The sequence below is a fragment of the Thunnus albacares genome, chromosome 18, assembly GCF_914725855.1.
Source record: "Thunnus albacares chromosome 18, fThuAlb1.1, whole genome shotgun sequence".
NCBI lineage: Eukaryota > Metazoa > Chordata > Actinopteri > Scombriformes > Scombridae > Thunnus > Thunnus albacares.
The window spans coordinates 16,425,107-16,446,486 of record NC_058123.1 but is presented as its reverse complement, the minus strand read 5'-3'; the positions used below and the strand labels follow the sequence as shown (position 1 = coordinate 16,446,486).

The following is a 21,380-nucleotide window of genomic DNA, read 5'->3' as shown; positions in this document are numbered from 1 at the left end:
TCTGATATGTCTTATTTGTCTGTGCTGTAGACCTCAGTTGTTGTCTAAAAACTATTAAAAACATGCCAATAAGCTACACCATTGCACTGGGTGACGTGTTCCTTCGTCACAAAAACATTACATTACATTTACAGTACTCTCTACCGTAATTGTAACAACGGAGGTCTACGGCACAGAGGTACAAGATATATCAGGCTTTGCATACACACACAATTCATTGTTGGTTTGGCATTGTTGACAATAAGAAAAATATAAAAAATCACCAGCGATATCCTTTAAGGTCAGTATAGAATAAAACTTTACTGATTATCATGTCATCTGAGGTGTAAAGGCAACATACTGGATATATCAAAAAACGTGGTGGTAATTTCTTCCATTATCATTGTGTGCTGCTGTTGCAAGAGAATATGATGCACAGAAACACCAATCAGAAAAAAAGTGTTGCAAGAAGGACAATATTGTTGCTAAAAAACACAGTTTGGGGGAATGTTAGTGCACTACAACTGAAGTAAAGCAAGGGCAGGCCTCAAAAAATATTAAATAACAGACCAAGTCTGATTTGACAAACTGAGTTTTCAACAAATTAGATTTTTTCTGTCTTCCATACTCATAAACATTGTGCATTTGTCAAGAAATATAATACAACAAAGTGCATTACATTCATTATAAGTGATCGAACTTTCAACCTCAGACAGTAAAAAGTGACACAGTGGATGTCATGATTAAAAAAAACAATGCAAACTATATTCACAATATATACATTTTATATCTTCACACATTGCTATGACGTAATCAGCTTGTTACAGGCGGTACTCAAAATAATCAATTCAATCTAGTCCTTGCCTTTCATCCTATATAGCTACAAACTGAGGAAGGGTAAAGATGTAATTTCTCTGCATGGCTTCACTCTTTTCTAACAGATGTGAACGTAAAGTATGTGGGTTGGTGTTTGTGGTATCAATCCATGCATTCACTCCTCGTTGGAAATGGGTGTGACTGACCAAATGTTAGGGGTGAAGTCTCTATTTAGGTTTTGGGGTAAGTTTCAAGAGTCACTTGCTTGCATGTAATGTGTCCTGGAACTTTGTGCTTGTGTAGCGCACATGAAAACCTTTTTTACTGATGCTGTCATCTGAGTGAAATTTTAAAACTATGGCGTCCCCAGCTGAGTAAATCTCCTCTGGAGCCTGAGAAAAAAGAAAAAGATACAAACAAAATTGGAAGAATAGTTGTTTTCAAGCAGTGTTTACTACATAAGAGCAATATTTTTAGCCTTACCCCAGATCCACAATATCGCCCCAGCCTTGGAGACTTGATGTCAGCGCCGTCATACAGCTCCACGTAATCATACCCACAATCTGCCTCCTCCTCAATTTCAAACACTTGGAAGATGATCTCCACTCCGTAACCTTTCTCAGCAGACACTACCCACAGACAGTCGGAGCCTCCGGGGTAGTTGTTATCTCCAAACTGAGCATGAGAGTACAGATCTTTTGTCTTGACCTCGGCTTTAAGGCTTCCTCCGCATTCTGGGAATTCACAACCACAAAATTAGAGGGTCAAAAAGAGGAACTCGTAAAACTGAGGGAAGAATGTAGCTTTTTAAGCACAACAGAAAACAAACCCTGAGTTGTAATGACACATTTTTGGTGTTCTATTCTTTCACAAAAGTATTATTCTTTTTTGGGGGTAGAAAATAGCTTTATGGCTGCTTTGCCCACCTGCTCTGTATGAAGCCTCAAAGCCTCTCTTTTGCACTGAGTTGTCAGAGAAAAAACGTAAGAACATTTTGTTGCCACTGGACATGACAGGAGAAGGCTTCTTGGTGCCACAGAAACGTCCCAGACTCGGGGCACGGGTGTCTCGTCCGTCGTAGATCTCCAGATGGTCGTAGGCACACTCCAGATGAGCCTCCATTTCGATCTCAGTGAAAACCTGAGAATCATTTACGGAGAAATTGAATGAGATATGAATCCAGAATGCAAAATTTTAACTGCTTGTCAGAGCTTTAATTTTGGGTCACGACATACAAGCTTAATTCGATGGCCCGGGGTCGTGGACATAGACCAGGTGCAGGCCTTCTTGCTGGGGTATTTATCGGGCCAGTTGGGGCTGCTGATTGTGCCTGATACACTGTTCACCACATGATCGCAGCCCGCTGAAAGAAGTAAAATAAGTGCTTACAACAATACAATGAAAGCTGCATCACTGAGTGGTCACATCATTTCCTCTTCTTCAACACAAATCCCCTCTGGGGCCTTTTTCCTCTCGATAGACATTCATCAAGGAACGGCAAAATGAACGCTAACAAAAGCTTTCCACACTCAAAGATACATGGGATTTTCCATATGTGAATTTAAAAGTAATTATTAAATAGGTAATAGGTAAATAGGACATCCTTTGGCCCATTGTTAGAGGGTAGATTCACCAAAATTAGAAAGCAAAACACCCAAAAGTTTTCACAGGGATTATTTACTTCCTTTCTGGTGCCCAGCCCATATGGGCTTACAAGACATTAGACAATAATAACCAGAATGGCCACATGACAGATCATAATGTACAATTCCACAAATTCAGAAAGAAAGCATTTCGGTACATTTAGTTTACATGGAAGAAGTGTCCCGTTATAATGGATATAATGTTCTCTGTCTTAGCTGCCAAGCTTCTCCTATAAATCTTGCTAGAACAAAAAATCTCCATATTAAAAAGCCAACTCAACATATCAGCATCGGACACCTAAAACAAATCAGGGCTTTTCAATTGGATCTTTTCAAACAAACAGTTCCTCAAGTCATTGTACAAAGGGCAATAAAATACAAAATGAAATTCATCCTTGACAACATCAAGATCACAAAAAAGACATAAATGTCTCTCCTCCGGAATACCTTTATATCTGCCAACCTAGTACTAAGTAGTAGTTCTTAACTGAGCACACAGGGACCTTTGCCTTCTCTGTACATTTAGCTTTATATATGGCTCTGTATGATAATCGTCTTTGATTTGAATGTAGTTTCTAAGCTTCTTCTCGTGTGCTCAATCTCAGTTAAATATCTTTTTGGTCAGTCTTTCCCCTGGCAACTACATAAGGCGGTTCCATAACCTCACCATTTCAACTCTATGCTTTACATTTCTGCTAGAAATGCTAAATTTCTAGCAATAATCCACCAACAAACTTCCATTCACCTCCGTTGTATTGAGATAGAAATCTCAGACTAGATACCACTAGAAAGAAGTGAGAATATGTTGGGGTTTTTTTGCAATGTGGATGAACTGACCTTTTAAATCAAACAGATGAGAGGACAACAGTGATGCATACTGTACCTTCCTTGCAGTCATGTTTATTATCGTGCAACATGAAGCCGCTGCGGCACTGACAGCTGTAGCTTCCAAAGGTGTTCACACATTCATGTTGGCAACCTCCGTTTTCTTTAGAGCACTCGTCTATATCTGTAGAGATGTTTAAAGAAATTAAACTCAAAATTCCTTTTCACAAACATACGAATGTGATACAATAAGCTGCAGAAAACTTGCACATTTTTTTTAGGCCCAGCTGCAGTGAGGGTAAGCACAAAGGCTTTCTGTATTCTTCAAGGAGGAAGAATGTGGGAGTATTACATTCTGTGTTCAATTATATTCAAGTCTGAAGATCCACAGTTCTGGACCATATCGCAGCAAATCATTTCCTGGGTATGCCTTATGTTAGTATTTTTGAAAACACACCACCATGAATGAGTGTTTTTCAAATGCATCCATTCTGGAAGCTGTTTTAGAAAATAACAATTTTAAAAGTTTAAAAAAGGGCTGGTTCAGTGTGGATGAAAGGCCAAAATGAAGTGAAAAATTGAGCAACTGAGTGTGGTGCCATACTGTCAACCAATCAATAAATACAAAATAAAAAAGGGAGCTGTCTAATCACAAACTTTCACTGTTAATTGAAGCAGTAAATGAGAGGCTCCCATGTGGATTTGTAGAGGAGTTATCACCAATGTTTTAATTACAAAGGAGAAAGCCTGCAGGAAATATATTGGACAAGAAACATAATTAATTCTACGGCTATCTGTGGTCTGACTTTTCGAATCATTCTGCTAAATGGCAAATGTTCTGCAATGAAATATTCTTTGAAATATTAATTTGGAAAAAATGGCAACCATCAGATGAGGCAGTTAAAAAAAGGAATAATTGTGAATAGTGCAAAATGTGCAGCTGATTATGAATATGAATGTAAATATGTAAAAATCTAAGCCTCAAACAAGCTGCACTGCCCTCATTCTGGTGGCAGAAACTGAAGACAGTTGCTTGCATTGTTCTTCAGTGTTGGGTGATGGTATCAGATCTAAACATAAGTGTGCATTACGTAATACTTCTGAAATAGTTCCTTCCTCAATACATCATGGCTTACCAGAAAAGAAATGAGCCTTGAAGCCCCTCTTGGAGACAGTGTTGTCAGACTTGAACTCAATCCTCATGTTGTTGTGCTGGGAAGTGATGACCTCAGGTTTCTCTGCTCCACAGAACTTCCCATGAAGCTTTGAGTCTGAGCTCAACCCACTGCGCACCTCCACATAATCATACTTACACACCTGATGGTAAACACTAGAAAATTTTACTCACTATCAAGGACAAAGAAGAACTGGCCAGTGAAACTGTCATGTCATCTGTAGGTTATCTGATAAAGCCTCTGCAGGTAACTTACATCGTTGCCTTCAGTCTCGAACACATCGAACACCAGGGTGATGCGGTACTGAATGGGTGCCACCAGCTGCCACACACAGTTTTTGTTGGGTGGGTATTCTTTGGGCCACCCAGGGGTGGTGAGGGAGCCATTCAGCTTGGTGATGAAGCCACCGCAGGCAGCTGCTGGTGGGAGAAAGCACAGATTTTAGTGGTACAGTAGAAGTGTGAGGGAAAATTCAAAAATTACCAATTTGTGACTTTGTTAATTCTTAAACCTACTCATGACTCCTTTATATGCAGAAAAAGTAAGCTTTTTAATTTTCAGGCTATTAATTAATTAGTAAATGACAAGAAATAACTACTTAATAAACAAGTAATAACCAACTGCCATAAGAGGATATTGTGGTACTGGAATCACTCAGTAATGGTAAAAAATCAAACAAGTAAAATTTCAAAAAATCAGGGAATGCATCAAATTGCATGGAAGAGAAATGCAATTCCTGTTTATTCTGTCTTAATCAAATCAGTGACCTAACAGACTGTCAAAGACTCACAGTGATGTTACAGCAAGGAAGCACTGCTCTCTTGTGGTCAAAGAGTAAAATGCTACATCTCAACACTGGTGTGTTCCTTATAAACACATGTACTAGTGGATTCATGCAACAGATAAAATACCATATATAACTTCCAGTTTTCATCTATCTATCTGATGACAAAAATACTTTTTGACTTTGTTTTCAAAGTTGATGCTTTCCAGCTGCTGCCCTCAGGCCTGTCTGACAGAAGTTTTTTTTGGTTGTAGACAGGAACTTAAATCAGCTACTCTTGAGCGTGTTGACCGGCCGGGTTCAGCCGCTGAATGGGCCTGAGGATGAATGTACTCAAGTGGGAACAAATGTCAACTACAGTTTGCGACCCTGCATGGCCTCCTCATTGGGTTCCAGTTCTCAGTGGGTCTTTCAGTTGCTTTTCTCACTTTATCCCAGAGAAGCAGTGTCCATGCACAGTGTTTTATATTATGTTTGTATTATTTCAGCCACCTTATGTGGAATAGATTATTAGATGAATGTAGAATGTGCTGAACTAGCTTGCAGGCCTTTTGATGTTGTGGCAGTCTAATGGCAGATTTAAGATAGCGTGATGAGTCGTGCTCTACACTCACTCTCACAGCTGCGTCTGTCCGCTGCCAGCTCATATCCAGGGTCACAGGCACATCTGTAGCTGCCCAGCGTGTTCAGACATCGCTGCTCACAGTGACCGTTGTCAGGTCTGGAGCACTCGTCCATCTCTAGCAAATGAGAAATCACACAAATTTGTTTTATGTGCCAGACAAAAACATCACCTGCCACATGTGCAAACCAAAAGTCATTTTCACTGCTGGAAATGACCTTCTAACCTTTAAAGAAGTTGGCTGCAAACCCAGCTTTGTTGACCGATCCATCAGATACAAACTTCAGCCAGAGCTGGTTGGAGCTGCTTTTCATGTCGTCTGGTTTGTCATAGCCACAGAAACGGCCGAGCAGCGGGCTGCTCTCCGAACTGCCATCCCTCACTTCCACGTAGTCATAGGCGCAGCTGTCGTGTCTCTCAGTCTACAGTCAAAACAAGGACAGTGAAGTTTGCGAAGAGACTCTACAGCAGATCAGATGTTCTCTCTCTTGCCTTCCATTTTCTAAAGGAACAAGGCAAATCTACTCTACTGCTTTCTTTTTGAAATGGTAACAGTGTTTTACTTCTTACTTTACTTCTCTGCGTGAACCTAACAAAATTTGTTTCTGCAGCAAGTATATTTTACAAATGAAATATGTTCATACCTCAGTAATCCACCTACATTCAACTTTAACCACCATTCATTGCTGTTTGTTTTCATCTTTCCATACAATGTAATTAATAGCAACAAAGGGGATTTTACCTCAAACGACTGAAATGAGAGGCCAACGTCGAAACCTTCTGCTACTGTGATTTTCCACACACACACTTTGTTGGACTGGTAGTCATCAGGATAATTGGGGGATTGGATCTGGCCGCTGTCCCGCTTCACCTCTCCCCCACAGATGGCTTCACAGGAGGTGAGAAGTGAGATTAATGGCAATTTGTTTAATCCAGAGACGGGCTTTCTGCACTTCTACCTTCAGCTTACCATGTGGAAACAAATGTAAAACTTATTGCAACAGCTGACGATTCAAATGAGAATGTAGCAAATGTAAAGTAAAATTATGACATTGTCTATGTTGTACCTTCGTAGACCGCTGAAAATCCTTTGCCCACCCAGCTGCTGCTGCTTCTGAATTCAATCCACAGTCGACTGTCAGTTGAGATGATCGGATCTGGAAGTATGTCTCCACAAAAACGGCCTGTTGTAGTACATGAGAAAATAATGACACCGTCTGTCAGTAAGTACTTCACAGTGCTCAGTACTGAGTATCACATCTGTTTGTCATATATGATGACAGGTTTTTGGATGATTCTCGTGGTTAAGTTAAAGTTAAAGACCTTTCAAAGGAGCTTTTCTCCAGTATCCATCTCGGACCTCCACATGGTCATACCAGCACAAATGACTCCTGAAGAGGTCCATGGAGGTAAAATTCAGAACAATCTAAGAGACAGATGGAGGGTGAGTGGTTACAAGAAACATCTGATATCAAGATTTAACAGCTAGCTAGATTCACGAGATTCACAAGAGTTGATCAAATAAACTTAATTAATCAAACACAAATGACAACAACACAGTGTTCTCCTCTTTTTGTTTGACATTTTTTAACTGACAAAGAGCTATCCATGTACTGATTTTTGACAATTCTATTTAAGTGACGGGAAACTTTAAGAGACTTTCAAACCAAGAAACTGTTTGATTGAAATGTCTTCATAATTGAGGTAACAGTGTTGTTTCTATGTAAAGCTGCTGAGTTACAGTTATATGATGATTGGACTATACTGATGATATAAATCTTAGGAAGATTCATTCACCCTCTGATTGATGTTAAAGCTGCACAACATGATAAATATCTACAGTATATCATGATAAATTGTCACATTGACCTTGATAATAATTTTCATCTGCACATCATATGTCCTTCCATATGACAGATATGTTTGTCACAATAATTGCAGAATTAATAACAATTTAAGAGATTCTGCGTTGGACCGATTGGACTGGTTGTTTAATTTCTCATTTTAATGACCATATATGGGATTAGGACAATTTATTTATTAAAAATGTATTATGAATGAGTAAATAAGAGCATTAATCAAATTAGTAACTTGACTGTCTGGTACTTATTGAATTAATGCATCCACTTATTTGTCATTGCTCACCTTCTCTCCAGGAGTGACAGAGATCCTCCACACACAGTGAGCGTATGCTGAGTAGCCGTTGGGGAAACCAGGGGAAGAGAAGTTTCCGGTACTCTCCTGCAGGCTGTCCCCACACTCTGTCATAACCACATGACATCAACACAATTATACTGTGATTAAGAGAAATAACATCACAATAACAAGTCCCAAACTGAAAAACGGACAAGGTTTTGATTGTCACAAGTTATATCTAGTCAAAATCTGCAATGCCTAACTAAAATTAAAGTCTGATGTCATATTTTTGGATTTATTATAAGGCGATTATATTGTCTACACATCAAATGCATCTTACTTGTGCATTTGTAGAGTTTGCGGGCTTGCGAAATGTCCCCTTTGCTTAGCCTGGTCCTCTGTCCGATTGGTGGCCGGGCTCCATTGACATCATAACGTGGCAAGATTGTGTCTAAGAAGACGCCTCTGTGTCAGAAAAATCACAAACCTGAGCAATTCATTGCTTAGAGAACATCTAACGATCCAAAAATCAATAAGAGCACAAAAAGGCTGATGAGAAATAACATCTAACTGCATACATGTGCAGGAAAATTTGGTTCCCAAAAGTTCTCACAGAATGACGGATTCTTTCAGATCCGACTCCTGCTCAACACCTTGATACTTTATTGATTCTGATAATCTCTCGCTGGGTTTGGAGCTCACTCTTGCACAGTTCCCATGGTGATGCACCCGTGAATGACAGGCATGTGTAAACAGAGCGCTCTGAATGGGGCTTTTCGCCGGTGCCAGCCGGCTCAGTGGAGCCCGCTCCTGAATGCCAGAGAAAAAAGGCCACTCCAGCCCAAAGGCCTTGGCAGTTCAAAAAGCCTGAACTGCCAGGCCTTTATTTAGCTTGGCATGCCTCCATGACCCAGACCAGCAAAGCGGTTATGGAGGTAAAAAACCAAAGCACAGAGAAAGGCAACAGGGCAACAACATGCACGAGACAGCAATGAAAAGGAGACTAGTGTGAGACCATTTCTGTGACAATAAAGGACCAAATCCCCCGAGGTTTCCTTTAGAGCTTGTTTAGCAGAGCCAAATAAAAGGACAAACACCAGGTCAGTGTGGCAGCAGGGCTGTTTATGTATTACACAAAGATGGATTGTACTAAGGATGTCTCAGAAGCAAGGTAGTCATGGTGGTGGTCTGGGTAAAGAAGCAGGTTGGTGCACACCAACCATGTCACTACAACATCAACAATGCTCAACAATTAGGCTCTTGAGAAAGGCATTTACCCAATAACCCAATAGCCCCAGTGGAGCTGTTTAATGACCTTTAATGGTACAGCTCTCAGGTAAGTGAATGCAGCTCTGTTAATGTGACCAAAAGTAAGCCAGAAAACTCAGGAAACTCACACCTGGGAAATAAAACTAACTTAAGAAAAGAAAATTGTGTAAAGCATTACAAAGCTTCACATGCCAACCTGGAAAATGTATTCCTTGCGTAATGCATGATGCTGCCAAAGTCGTATACCTCCCCAAGTGAGTCAACCTCACCCGGCTCCATCTTCAGGAAGTTATACTCCTGTCCTATTGATACACACACAGTCATTGGACTAAATGCAAGAAGAAACATCTGGACGGTCAGTGAGCACAACACACATACATTCACACTTATTCATGTCTACCATGCATTTCACCAAGCCACACATGCAGTACCTTGTTGGATGTTGTCTCTGATGATGCTTACATGCTCGTCACGGTCCGGACGCGTGTGTTCATGCCAGAAGCCAATTACATGGCCGAGTTCATGTACCACAATGCCAAACTTGTCACAGTTCTTTCCTATAGAGATGGCCTGAGGGCCGCCGCCTCTCCTCCCCACGTAGGAACAACACCTGCAAGGTGTGACACTGTTCAGGTCCACATTGTGGAGTACCTAAAACAAACACTGATTCTCTACGCAATGTGAAAAAGACTATACCAGTGTGTGTGCAAGTTTTATTTCTCATTAATAAATCATCCATACTTCTCATTTTTCAAATGCAGGTATTATTATACGGTTTTGGATATGTACTGTAGGTCTTTAGCTGCTAAATGCTTCACTATGTTCACCAGCTAATCGCCCATTCAGTGCTGGGCAGGTAGCGTACAAGCAGTTTTTAGAGATTGTTTGCTAAAAATAGTTGCCTGCTGATGGAAATGATGCTGATAAGAGTAGTGAGAGTGAATCAAAACAGAAAGGTTGTGGGCCAAAAAACCAAAACAATGAGCTGAAAGACAATAAAATGCTGATAATTTGTGTGTTTTCATAACAACAAGTGACATCTTTCACATATACATGTCATTTGATCCCTTGTTTATTATAAAAATATTGATTATTGCTGCGTTTTTAAGCACAGATTCATATAAAAAGTCTGCCCTGCATTATCTCATGATTATACTGTTACTTGGACAAAAATGAATGCAGACTTGATGTGTGTTGTGATGGATTAAACAGCTCACACAAGCTTATAGAGTCTGCTAATTGACTTTCACATCGTATGAAAATGAATGGAAAACCAATGGATCCCTAGAACAGCGTTTAATATATTTGATTTGTAGTAAACAAAAAAATCTGGCCTCTTGTGTTCCTCTGTCTTATAGGCTGAAACATCATTTATTTACAAATCTTTTCATGAATCAATAAATATATAACCTGCAAACAAACAAAATAACTTTTTTAAAATTGGTTAATGAGCACCCAACTCACCCACAAGGTCTGTAGGTGAAAACAATGTAGCTTTCTTCAGTTGTCCTCTCAGTGAACGTTACACAAGTGTGCCGTTCCCAGTGACGCATCGCCTGACGGAAAATGGCTCGCTGACTGCCTGGAAGGAAACTCTGGATTAGAGTCTGACAGCCTCAGGATGCCAGAAGACATGGCAATGTCTGGCCGTTTATATGACACAAATTTCTTGTAAGAACAGATGAAAAATGGTTGTGTTTACTCATAACTCACCACTGAAATTCCCACTGATCATGTATGGTATGATGCCGTCCGGCCAAACTCGCTCAGGTCTGGAGGTAGCCGCCCTCCTCCAACGATGGAGTGTGTGTCTGTCTGCAGCTCTCTTACTTCTGACACTCTCATTGGAGGTGGAACTGTTAACTGTAACAAGTGCATCGGAAATCTTTTCACTTGGATCTCAAAAGAGTTCAAATAGCCTAAAAAGTCAGTCAGAATTATTTATATATGAGTAAAATAATTTCTCCTTTGATACCTGAGTCTGTTTGGTTGGTCTGGACGGTGTGTCGTGCACCTTCAGTGTTGTGGACCTCTTTAAACAAGAGAAGGTCATCTTCATCCAGGGCAATATCTCCCAAAAATGCAGCTGGGGAAGACAGAATACACACAGATAGACTGTTACTTTATAAAGCTGTATGTTAAAATGTAGAAACAATAAACTCTGCTATCAACACATTTATACATACAAGACTGTAGTGTGGGTAACTTTTTCTATTAACTATGGTTCACATGAATACTTGTTTGTGAAATGGTTCGCTTGTAGTGAGAATTATTACCCACGTCTGCAGTTCCCCTCAACTATACGGAGCTTTATAGCTTCTTTCAGCTAACGTTTTTGGTTTTTCGACCCACAACTTTACTGTTTTGGGTCACTCTCACATACCTGCCCAGCACCAAATGGCAAGCAGACACAGTTAGCAGCCAGCTGGTGATCATAGTGGAGCATTTAGCAGCTAAAGAGACAGATATTTCCCTCAGGAGATGGTGGAGACCAAAACCGGAGATAAAAGGAGGGTGACTATTGGACTTCAAGTACATTGGCCAGGTCACCAGAAATGACTCTAAATGAATGATAATGCTGCTTGTATCTCTGTAAGATCATCATACCAACAATATGATGATAATAAGTCAGTGTTGTGTTTTCAGATTGTTTCTGCTGCTGCCAAACGGCCAAGTTATGACAGGTTGAAATGCTCCAAGAATGTGACATTTCTGAAAAAGAAGCTAAGTGGTTTGAAAGTAGAAAACCTAATCTGAAAATAGGAAACTAAATTTTGATAAAATATAATTCTAAAAATCATGTAGCCAATCACCAAACTCCTACTATTAGCTCACTAGCTTACACTCATTAGCTAACTATATACAGTCAAATCAATTTTACTTATATAGCCCAATATCACAATTTTGCCTAAAGGGGCTCTACAGTCTGTACTACCCTACCATGTTGTTCGAACAGTGAGTGAAATGAATTGCTCCATACAACAATTTCTATAAATTTTTAAACTTTCAGTAAAACGTCGCCTGCAGACAGAAGCTAAAACTCACTGTAGGATTTACTGTGTCTTTAAGTGAATACCTCTGTCCTGAAAAGAGGCCCGAACAGGACTCCATGTGTCTGTTTGATCAGCAAACAGACACTGCACACAAACTGGTACTGCACACAAACTGGTACATATTGGAGGGCTGTCTGTCCAGCTACTGTGTCATTTTAAAGAATGAAGATGTGCACTGAATATTTTACAGGACTGTGATCACACTGTGCTGGACTGTGCGATGTTGCTGAAGAGCTACTTACAACAGCAACATACAAATCAGCATTTTGTGCCCACAATGGCGGCACTATTGTTATAGAAGCTTTTTTATGAATGGCCTATACAGTCGATGATGTCTGCACAGCATGTCCCCTTTCTTTACCAGGCTTCATTTTCAATTAAGTCCAAATTTATACAACTCTGTTTTACTATGGTAGCCTTGGTCAATAAACAGGGACACACTATTATCCACATGTATATTTAATTAATAGATACAGTGAAACTCTCAAATTCCCTTAAGCGCAGTGTTTCGGTGACATATTTCCTGCAACAACTTGCTCTTAAATGTTCAGCAACTGATTAACTTGGGGGTGAAGTCCTGTACATATAGAGCAAAGACCTTTATGTGCCTGATAAGGTGAAGTAGTGCATTATTTAACAGCTTTATAACATGGACTAAACATATTTCTCTACCTGTCTAATCATCAGGAGAAAACGTGTTCTCTGAAATTAGTCTCTTGTGATCAACCAGCTGGATTGTAATTATCCACTGCACACTCTATTAATACAGTGTGTTTGTTTTGTGTGTGTGTGTGTGTGTGTGTGTGTGTGTGTATGTGTGTGTGTGTGTGTGTGTGTGTGTGTGTGTGTGTGTGTGTGTGTGTGTGTGTGTGTGTGTGTGTTCAGCAGCATGGAGTTCCCAAACTTATGCTTCACCATTTCTACAGCAGCATAGAAAGCTGCCACAGATGGAGGACATTAAAGTAACAATAACAATTCTTCAGAATTTTATAATCGTCATTGTCCTTCCGATCATTGTTATTACTCACATTTTTGAAACTGTTGTCACATGTGGTGTGATAAATAATGACTTGATGTGTTTATCAACAGTGTAGTGCAGAGAGTGAGAGATGGAAACTGGTGGTGTTGAGATTGAAAAACAGGCAGAGGTGGTGAGACAACCTCTGTTCTCAATATGGCAAATCAATCAGGATAAAAATAGTTTATTTTTCAACCTCACTTTCTGAGGATTGGGAAAAAGAAGAGCAATCATCAGTAATCACAAGAAAGAAAACAAACAAGAAGGAAGGATGATTGTCTCATAGCTTAAAGTGGTGTGACGGTGCAGTGCGGTGTACCCAGTTTCATTTATTGTGGGTCACTGGGATTTAGAGAGTAAAAACACACTCTGATGACCACCTGTTGCAGCACTGAATCAAGTGACATTGAATCAACCACAATAGACACCTGCCAAGATGGCAGAAAGGCCTGCAATAATTCAAAAACACCCATAGTCTCTTAATATGTTTGACAAATATCTACCAGATTAAATTGATTTTCTGCACATGTTTTACAGATTTAATTCTTGTCATGGAAACTGAGCTCACATCCAGTATTAACTTTAGGAGGTTAAATAGAAACCAGCATGGTGAAATGTTTGTTGAAATACTATTTGTATGAAGAGGTATTTGATGAAGTGTGTCTACTTGAATGACACCCAGGCTTCATCCTGATGCCAATATTAGGATTTTCTGGCTCCAGTAACTGACAAATACATGACACTGAGTGGTGAACTCAAATCCAGGCTTCAAAACATCTTTTCTGACACATATAATGAACATCACACACACACTAGATCCATGTTTTCTCCTGTATTTCTACCATACATCCTGCATAAGTCAAGCAGAACAGCTCACCAGAGTCTTTCCCATTAAATACCTCATTTAGCCGTGTGATGTAACAACCATTGAAAGCCTGAAAGTCTAAATGAAAAGACGTAGCGGGCCCTGTGTCGGCCTTTGAAGTGAATTCACTCATGCAAATGGTGACTGTAAATGACTGTCACCCCTGCGGTGTGCACCCCATGCCCCGAAGCCAGAGGGATTTCACCGGCGTCCAGCCGAGGACGGCTCTGGCACGGCCTCAATGACCTCTAGTCTCCAGGCAACTGCCTCGGAGAAGAGTGGTGTGTTTTGGAAGTTGCAGAAGTCACAAGTGAAAAGGGACCCCGACCAGCTGGAGGCCCCCCAATAACCAAAGTAATTGTTTGGCATATAAGATGACGGAGAAAAAAAAATGTTGCATTTTCTTGAACAGTCGAGAAGGCTCATTACAAAAGGCATGTCAGATTGATTTACACAATCAGAGACAGTCCGGCGGCTTCATGACAATAAATTCAGATTTAACTTTTAATTCATAATGCATGATATAAACATCATCATTAGTGTCCAGTGTATCTGCATATCTATTATCAATACAGTGTGTTTTGCTAATGTAAAGTAGATCATTTAAACATGTCAAACTTCTAAATGATGACTCATTAATTAATGTTACCAAATCTTAAAATATTTCTACTTTTAGGTTTGACAGCTGCTAAAAAGTTGTTAGTATTGAGGTGGAAGCCTCCCCATAAACTTCAGATTTCCCAGATGGATTCTCTCATTATTAGACATCATCTCTCTGGAACTCTCTATAGCTCGGACCAACGGTGCGAAGGGAGATACCTTGTCCAAGGTACTGGAGAAAGATAAATTAATCTAGCACAGATTGGGAAATAATGTTTGACTGAATACAAATGTTTATACCATCATCGCTATATGGTCTAATAATGTTTTTTCTGTGGTATTTTATGGCACTTATAACTGATCTTTCTTTTGATTTTTCTTCTTTGCCTTACCCATGTGCAATCCAGGGTCGGGGAAGGGAAGAAGGGGAAACTTTAAAGACTGGAGGAGCAAAGAAGAGCCCTTGTCGGACAGTTAATGAATGTCATATTGTACATGGATTAACAAGAGTATCATGTTTCTATGTGTATATTAGAATAATATATGTCCAGTAGTTAGTAGATTTGCTGTTATATTCAATCTAACCTCTACTGAAAAACAATAAAAAATAATAATTTGATCACAAAAAAAAAACCTCCCTTTAAAAATGCGTATGATCCCTTTAGCTTGAGATCAGTTGACTGAAGGTGATTTGTCCTTACCAAGGCCACAATATACTTTACAAGTAAAACAAGGTGAAACAGATTAGCTAACATATGGCAGGAAAAAAGCGAGTAAATACAAAAGATCCAAATATTTCCTTCAAATACAATAACATATGAAGAAAGTATAGGTTCGACTATGAAAGTATTAATGTACAGACACAGAGACTGTTCAGGTGCTCTCTGTAGTACATCATATCATCTGTCTATTAAGACTGGAGCTGCTCTATATTAATCTAAACTGCATGTATCAATGATAACTGTACTGTCTGCTGTGTCGAGGAATCACCTCACCAGCCTTTGAAAAGTGACTTCAGGTAAGTTATGTTCTTGATTTCAGCTGAACAAAAAAATTATTCATCTAATTACAATTAAATTTCATTGTTATTGTTTGGCTGTTTTGTATTATTGGTTTATACATTAGATGGTGGGTTGAAATGAGGTAATTTTAATATTTTAATCAAATGACATAACAATGACCTGCACCAATAAATTACAAGATTATGGAGCACTTACTTTTTTTTTTTTTTTTTTTAGCTCTTTTGCATTTAAATATTGATATTTGCACATGTTTCATCCTTAATTGCCACAGCCCTCACATACAGGCTACATCATTGAGATCTGCATTTAACTTTTAGCCTATATATCTGCCTAGTCCACTGTAATTAGTGCCTGAAGGTTTTATGAGTATTGACCAAAAGGCTTACACACATAGCAAGAAATGCAAAAGATGAACACATTCGCAGAGGAGATGAAATCCACTTTACCAGCTTTACAGGGATCCTTGTAGTCGATTGCATCAACGAGGTAGGTAAAATTTGTGTCCATAAACTCCCAATCAACTGCCAGAGAGACGCGCAGACCGCACAGCAGGAACAAAAATGTTGGAGCGACTGCCATTATTTTTTGGTAAAACATCTAAGCAGGAATACGAGTTAATGGGCGCTGGGAATTGTTAGGGGGAAGAGAAAAGAGCTCAAAAAGTTCCTCGACAGCGGCGGTGTGATTTTAGAAACACGGCGCTGTTTTCTCACGTCTCCATTCTGCTGCAGTGATTCGCTGACATACAGGACCGAGAGCAGAGCTCACACAGCTCACTGCAAAACACACACATCCATGCATCTGAAGTCAGAGAGGAACTTCACCTGCTGCACACATATGGCTTATGAACATTAATGTGATGTGTAAGCAGTTAAGCCTCATTTAATCTTTCGTTCTTTCTTTCTGTTTTTAAATGATATATTATTTTGTTTTGTTTTAGTGGATCATACAGGATTATTTTGGAGTCTAGATTAAAGATAAGTAGGATATTAAAAAGGAAATTTCTAGCTATAATCTGTACTTGCACACTTTGCACAGAAACAGTTAATTGACCTGATACACCACCTGCAGGCTGCAGGACCTGCACACACACACTTTCTATAGTGTGTGGAGACACAGAGCGAGCCTATATAACATTTTAAGAGGCAAAAAGGATGCACTTACTGAGGAACTGTCGAACATCCTCTTCAGCTGGTCATCCATTGATTTAAACCAAAATGTAAACTTATGCATATAGTTAAAAGTTAAAAAGTTTGTCTACTTCAATTGTCAATCAACAATCCTGTTTTCTGCTCTTCATCTCAGACACAGTGTCATTCAATGATGGCAAGAGAAGATTCAGCCTCCTCTATGAACTGCTTTTTATACTGGCACACACACAGAGGACTGCTGCCATGATTTTTTTTTTTTTTTTTAATGGGTGAAAGGCCAAACTGCTGTCACCAGTTCAGTTGGTTTGGTGTTATGCGGTCTCTCGTCTGCAGCAGCCACAGTTGCTTTGAGATCATCTCAGTTTTTTAACCATCTTCAAAGGCTGGTGGAAAATTCAAGTCTCAAAATGGCCCTTTTTTATTTAAGTCACACAGACGTTATGTGTGTTTTGCAACGACAGTGTCAATATAGCATCTCTGGGCTCACATTAGAAGCAAAAGCTGTTTTGAAGATACAATTTCATATGACCATCAGATTTTTTTTCCAACTCTTTAAATTCACAAATAAGCGCATTTCTCAAAATGCAAAACCATTTCCTGCTAATATGGGCTCGGATGTGTCATTCTCAGCCAACAGTGTATTTTCTCTTCTAGTTTATAGGACTTGTTTACATAAGTTTGTATATTGGCACTGTTGGTGTGCTCTTTTAACATGTTCCCACAGGCTTCTTGTGCTCTGGTTGCCTCTCATACACTTTTCAGTGTGTAAAATGGACTTTGACAGACAAGTCAATTCAACCTTCTTTGTTGTTTGACTTTTCCAATCAACAGAAATCACACAGGCTATCACCACTGTGTCTGTGAAGATTTGGTGAACTTGGGTAGTTCAGTACGAGTTAGTCATGTTGACACTATTCTATTCTATTCTTTAAACCATTGGCGGCGGCAGGGGTGGGCTTCCGGGGCTTAAGCCCCAAATGTTTTCAGCAAAGCCCCGAATCTTTTTTTTTTCCAATTCACTTTCTGTTATTAATGCATGGTATTCATTTGAAACTCATATCAATGCTACGGTGGAACCAATGTCTTTTTATGATTGTGGTTGGAGGGATTTCCTGACGGAGCATAAGTCGAAGAGCGCCAGCCCTGCCCTGCACCTGCAACTTATCACCAACTTATGTAAGAAGCTTCTCCATTCATAGATATAACAAACCTTTTCAAAAAGAAAAGCCTCTTCAGATGGAGTCATTTCATCAGGTTTGCATCAACAAGACAGTTGAAGGGGGCATGGTGGGAGTGGCATGATCCACAATTTGTGTCAAAACCCCTACTCCTCCTTTGAGCCATAACTCAGTAACACACAGACAGCGTACTTATATTGCTATATTTAGTATGACTTACATGTTACAATGTTCTGCTTAGAATTAATAGAAAAAAGACACTTCCTCAAACACCACAACTTACCTGACAATCATCACATTTTTAAAGATCCCCTCCAGACATGTATTGAGAGTGTGTCTAATATGTTTTTTCCACAATAAAAGAATAATTACCACTTTAAAATCCTTAAAAGGCATCTACTCCTTCTCCCTAATCAAAAATTTCAGAATCAATGAATATGCAAATATTTTTAATTTCAAAAGTTAAAGTGTTGGACATGATGTCTCCTACTTCAATGAAAAGTCAGTTCTCAGTGTTTGTGCACTGGAGGTTTCAAGTTTCCAAATCACATTTGTGTGTAAATTGAATATTGGACCATGATTGGCTCCAAACTAGGTGTGATGTCACAAATGATGCTCATAGTCCTGCCCCTTGACAATCTGATTTTCAATGAGCACAGAGAAACTTTCCACTCTCAGCAGATAAATATGAAAACAGCCTTCAAGTGTCAAACATCATTCTGCACAGAGAAGCTCAAACATCCAACTGTAGGAACAAGAAGAAAAAAAATATTACTGAGTGGAGGACGACTTTAAGTTTTCTTCAGTGTCAAAGTCATCCAGTGATAGTTGTGTCTACATCTATGGCTGCACTGCAAACAGGAACTACTAATAGCTAATTCAGTATACTTTAAGTGGTGACAATTTGCCAAAATGTAAACAAATACAGACTAAAATCAGGGATAAAGTTGTGGCCCAAAACTAACTCACTGGCAATGTTATTATTCTTTTTTACATCCCCTAAAGCATTCTGGGAACTGTAGTTTCAAACCTGAGAGCATGATTGTCCCCCAAATCAAAGTAACATAAAGAATAATAATAGGAGTGACAAAATCCATAAATATCAACTTTTTCATGTTGTACTATGAATATTTTTATGACATCACTAATGCTCTAATATTTCTGAAACACTCTCCTCTTTCCATTCATATACTGAGACTATTATTAGTGACCTGGAGCAGATTGGCTTGTTGACTTGTTTAAAGTTAGCAAATGGTGTTTAAATAGGTTGAATGAGGCTTCTGTCATAATCACATAAAGCATGAAAATAGGAGAGCTTTCATGAAAACATGTAAACATGATGATAAATGCTTAAAATATTTCAGCAGCTGTTTCAATTTTGTTGTATTGACTGATCTAAACTTAAGCTGGGTTGTGAATTGTTTTCATTTCAGTTTAAACTATATTATTTTTTGAATGTTTCATCTTCTTATAAACATCTATTTTTACATTAATATGAGTTAGATATTTCTTAAATTGTCTTATTAATGGTGAAGGATAAGGTTAGAGGATGTTGTATTACTATACAGATGGAAAGCCCCCTGAGGCAAATTTGTGAATTGCATATAAATATGAATAAAACTGACTTGACTTGCTGTGCCACAGATGAACCAGAAGGGATAGAAAAAAGACATCAGCTTCTGGAAACAGACCTGCAGCTAGGAACAGGAAATTGAGAGGATGAAGCCTCAGTCCAGCAGCAGCAGCATAGCTACCAGTCCAAGTCCCAGTCCAGCAGCAGCCTAGTTATCCAGATAGTGACAGATAAGGACAGATAACATGGAGGCTTCAGGAGTGGGTGAGTTTTGTTTAAAATGCTAGATTTTTTCAGTTAATTACGTGTTTCCGATTGTTCTGCTACGTTAACGGTGGCAAAATAAGTTTTGACTGGCAACTGTTGGAGGCAAGAGGGAGTTTTTATGTCTATTAAAGTTAAAACAGCATCTAACAATAGTGTTTGAGGTTACTGTTTATCGTCCCTTTTTACCAGAATGAGATTGTGGTCAGTTAAGAAAGCAACAGAAGAGCAGGGAGAGAAAATGAGGCAGACAGCAAGTGGTGCAAGAGAAACAGGTGACATACAGCAATTGAATAGTCAAAGTGTAAAGGAGGCTAGTTCATATTAAAAGAGCTGGTAAACATTTTATTCATTTTTAATATTTTATGTCTTTTTTTCTTTAACCTGTCTATGAAAAAAGAAGGATGTTGTGTATACTAACTCTTTGTAAGAGTTTGGCAGCGTCAATCAATATCAATCTGATGGACTGGGTGTGATAGTGTATTCAGATGTGATAATTTCCTCATGCACTGTTGATAGGGTCTTAAGAAAATAATTGCTAAATAATTTACTTTGTCTGGTTTGGTATGTTAAAGTTTTGTGATCATAACATGAAAATACATTTGAATAACTGATTCACAAATAGTGATACCAGTGTGTATTAGTAGACTTACCTGACTGGTTCAGAGATGTTTGTGTATTTGGAATATCATGTGTCAGTGGTATTATTTTTATTTCATTTTGTCTTTATGTCAGTTGGACCTTATTTGGCTTTAATGGTCAATGTATCAAAAGTTACATTTCACAGTGTGTATAAAATTATTTTGCCTCTTGGAAGATTAAACTTCTCACATTTTAATGTGCGCCACATTACATTTGTGATACTTTGTGAGACTCATCCACAGGGTTCTAGGCTAAACCCTGGATCTCTTCTGACCCTTGAACCGCCCCGCCTTTAAACAGAAAATCCAAGAATGTCTGTAATACAGTGAATCAGCTTGGCAACATATATAATCTGACAAAAAAAACAAAACAAAACACATATTCTGCCCCTCTTTATATACATACAAACATTAATTGGAGGAGCAGCAGATCAAAGCTGATCAGTGATGAGCCACAAGTGTGGAAAAACACGGGAGTAGACCAAGAGCACCTGTGGAAAGGTGAGGAATAAAAAATACTGTACACACAGGCAGGAAAACCAGAGACACTGTGACAGAGGCGGGAGAGCAGAAGAGCTGTGAATATGAAATGCTTAAGAAAAAACTGAAGGTGTCTATGATCTATGCTTAACTGAAACTTTTGTTACAGTGATGAATTGTCAGAGTTTCTTCACACGATATGACAAAAAATTGGAGAAACAAAGGAACACAAAATTTAATAGTGTAGTGTGACATTTCAAAAAACAGATCAAAATATATCGTTTGC

At 39.0% G+C, this 21,380-nt stretch overlaps 1 protein-coding gene and 1 long non-coding RNA gene across 3 annotated transcripts; one reads left to right on the top strand and one right to left on the bottom strand.

The window, feature by feature from the left end:
- Positions 1–234: 234 nt before the first annotated feature.
- LOC122967876 (bone morphogenetic protein 1-like) lies at positions 235–16,653 on the bottom strand. 2 transcript variants are annotated; one of them, XM_044332658.1, is made up of 20 exons: positions 16,254–16,653; positions 11,225–11,335; positions 10,963–11,112; positions 10,714–10,831; positions 9,681–9,859; positions 9,446–9,551; positions 8,321–8,445; positions 7,990–8,105; positions 7,168–7,270; positions 6,912–7,028; positions 6,587–6,732; positions 6,071–6,266; positions 5,837–5,962; positions 4,694–4,857; positions 4,400–4,580; positions 3,322–3,447; positions 2,031–2,158; positions 1,722–1,935; positions 1,279–1,529; positions 235–1,187 (listed from the first exon to the last, which is right to left on the bottom strand). In XM_044332658.1, exons 1-20 carry the CDS (start codon positions 16,402–16,404, stop codon positions 1,053–1,055), a joined length of 2,943 nt encoding a protein of 980 aa, XP_044188593.1. In that variant the 5' UTR covers positions 16,405–16,653; the 3' UTR covers positions 235–1,052. The 2 variants fall into 2 exon arrangements, with proteins under 2 accessions (XP_044188593.1, XP_044188594.1); XM_044332659.1 differs by having other exon boundaries at positions 4,694–4,854.
- Positions 16,142–21,079, top strand: LOC122967877. The gene is made up of 3 exons (XR_006398698.1): positions 16,142–16,293; positions 19,781–19,973; positions 20,166–21,079. It is a non-coding gene; the product is annotated as an uncharacterized LOC122967877 (long non-coding RNA).
- Positions 21,080–21,380: the final 301 nt, after the last annotated feature.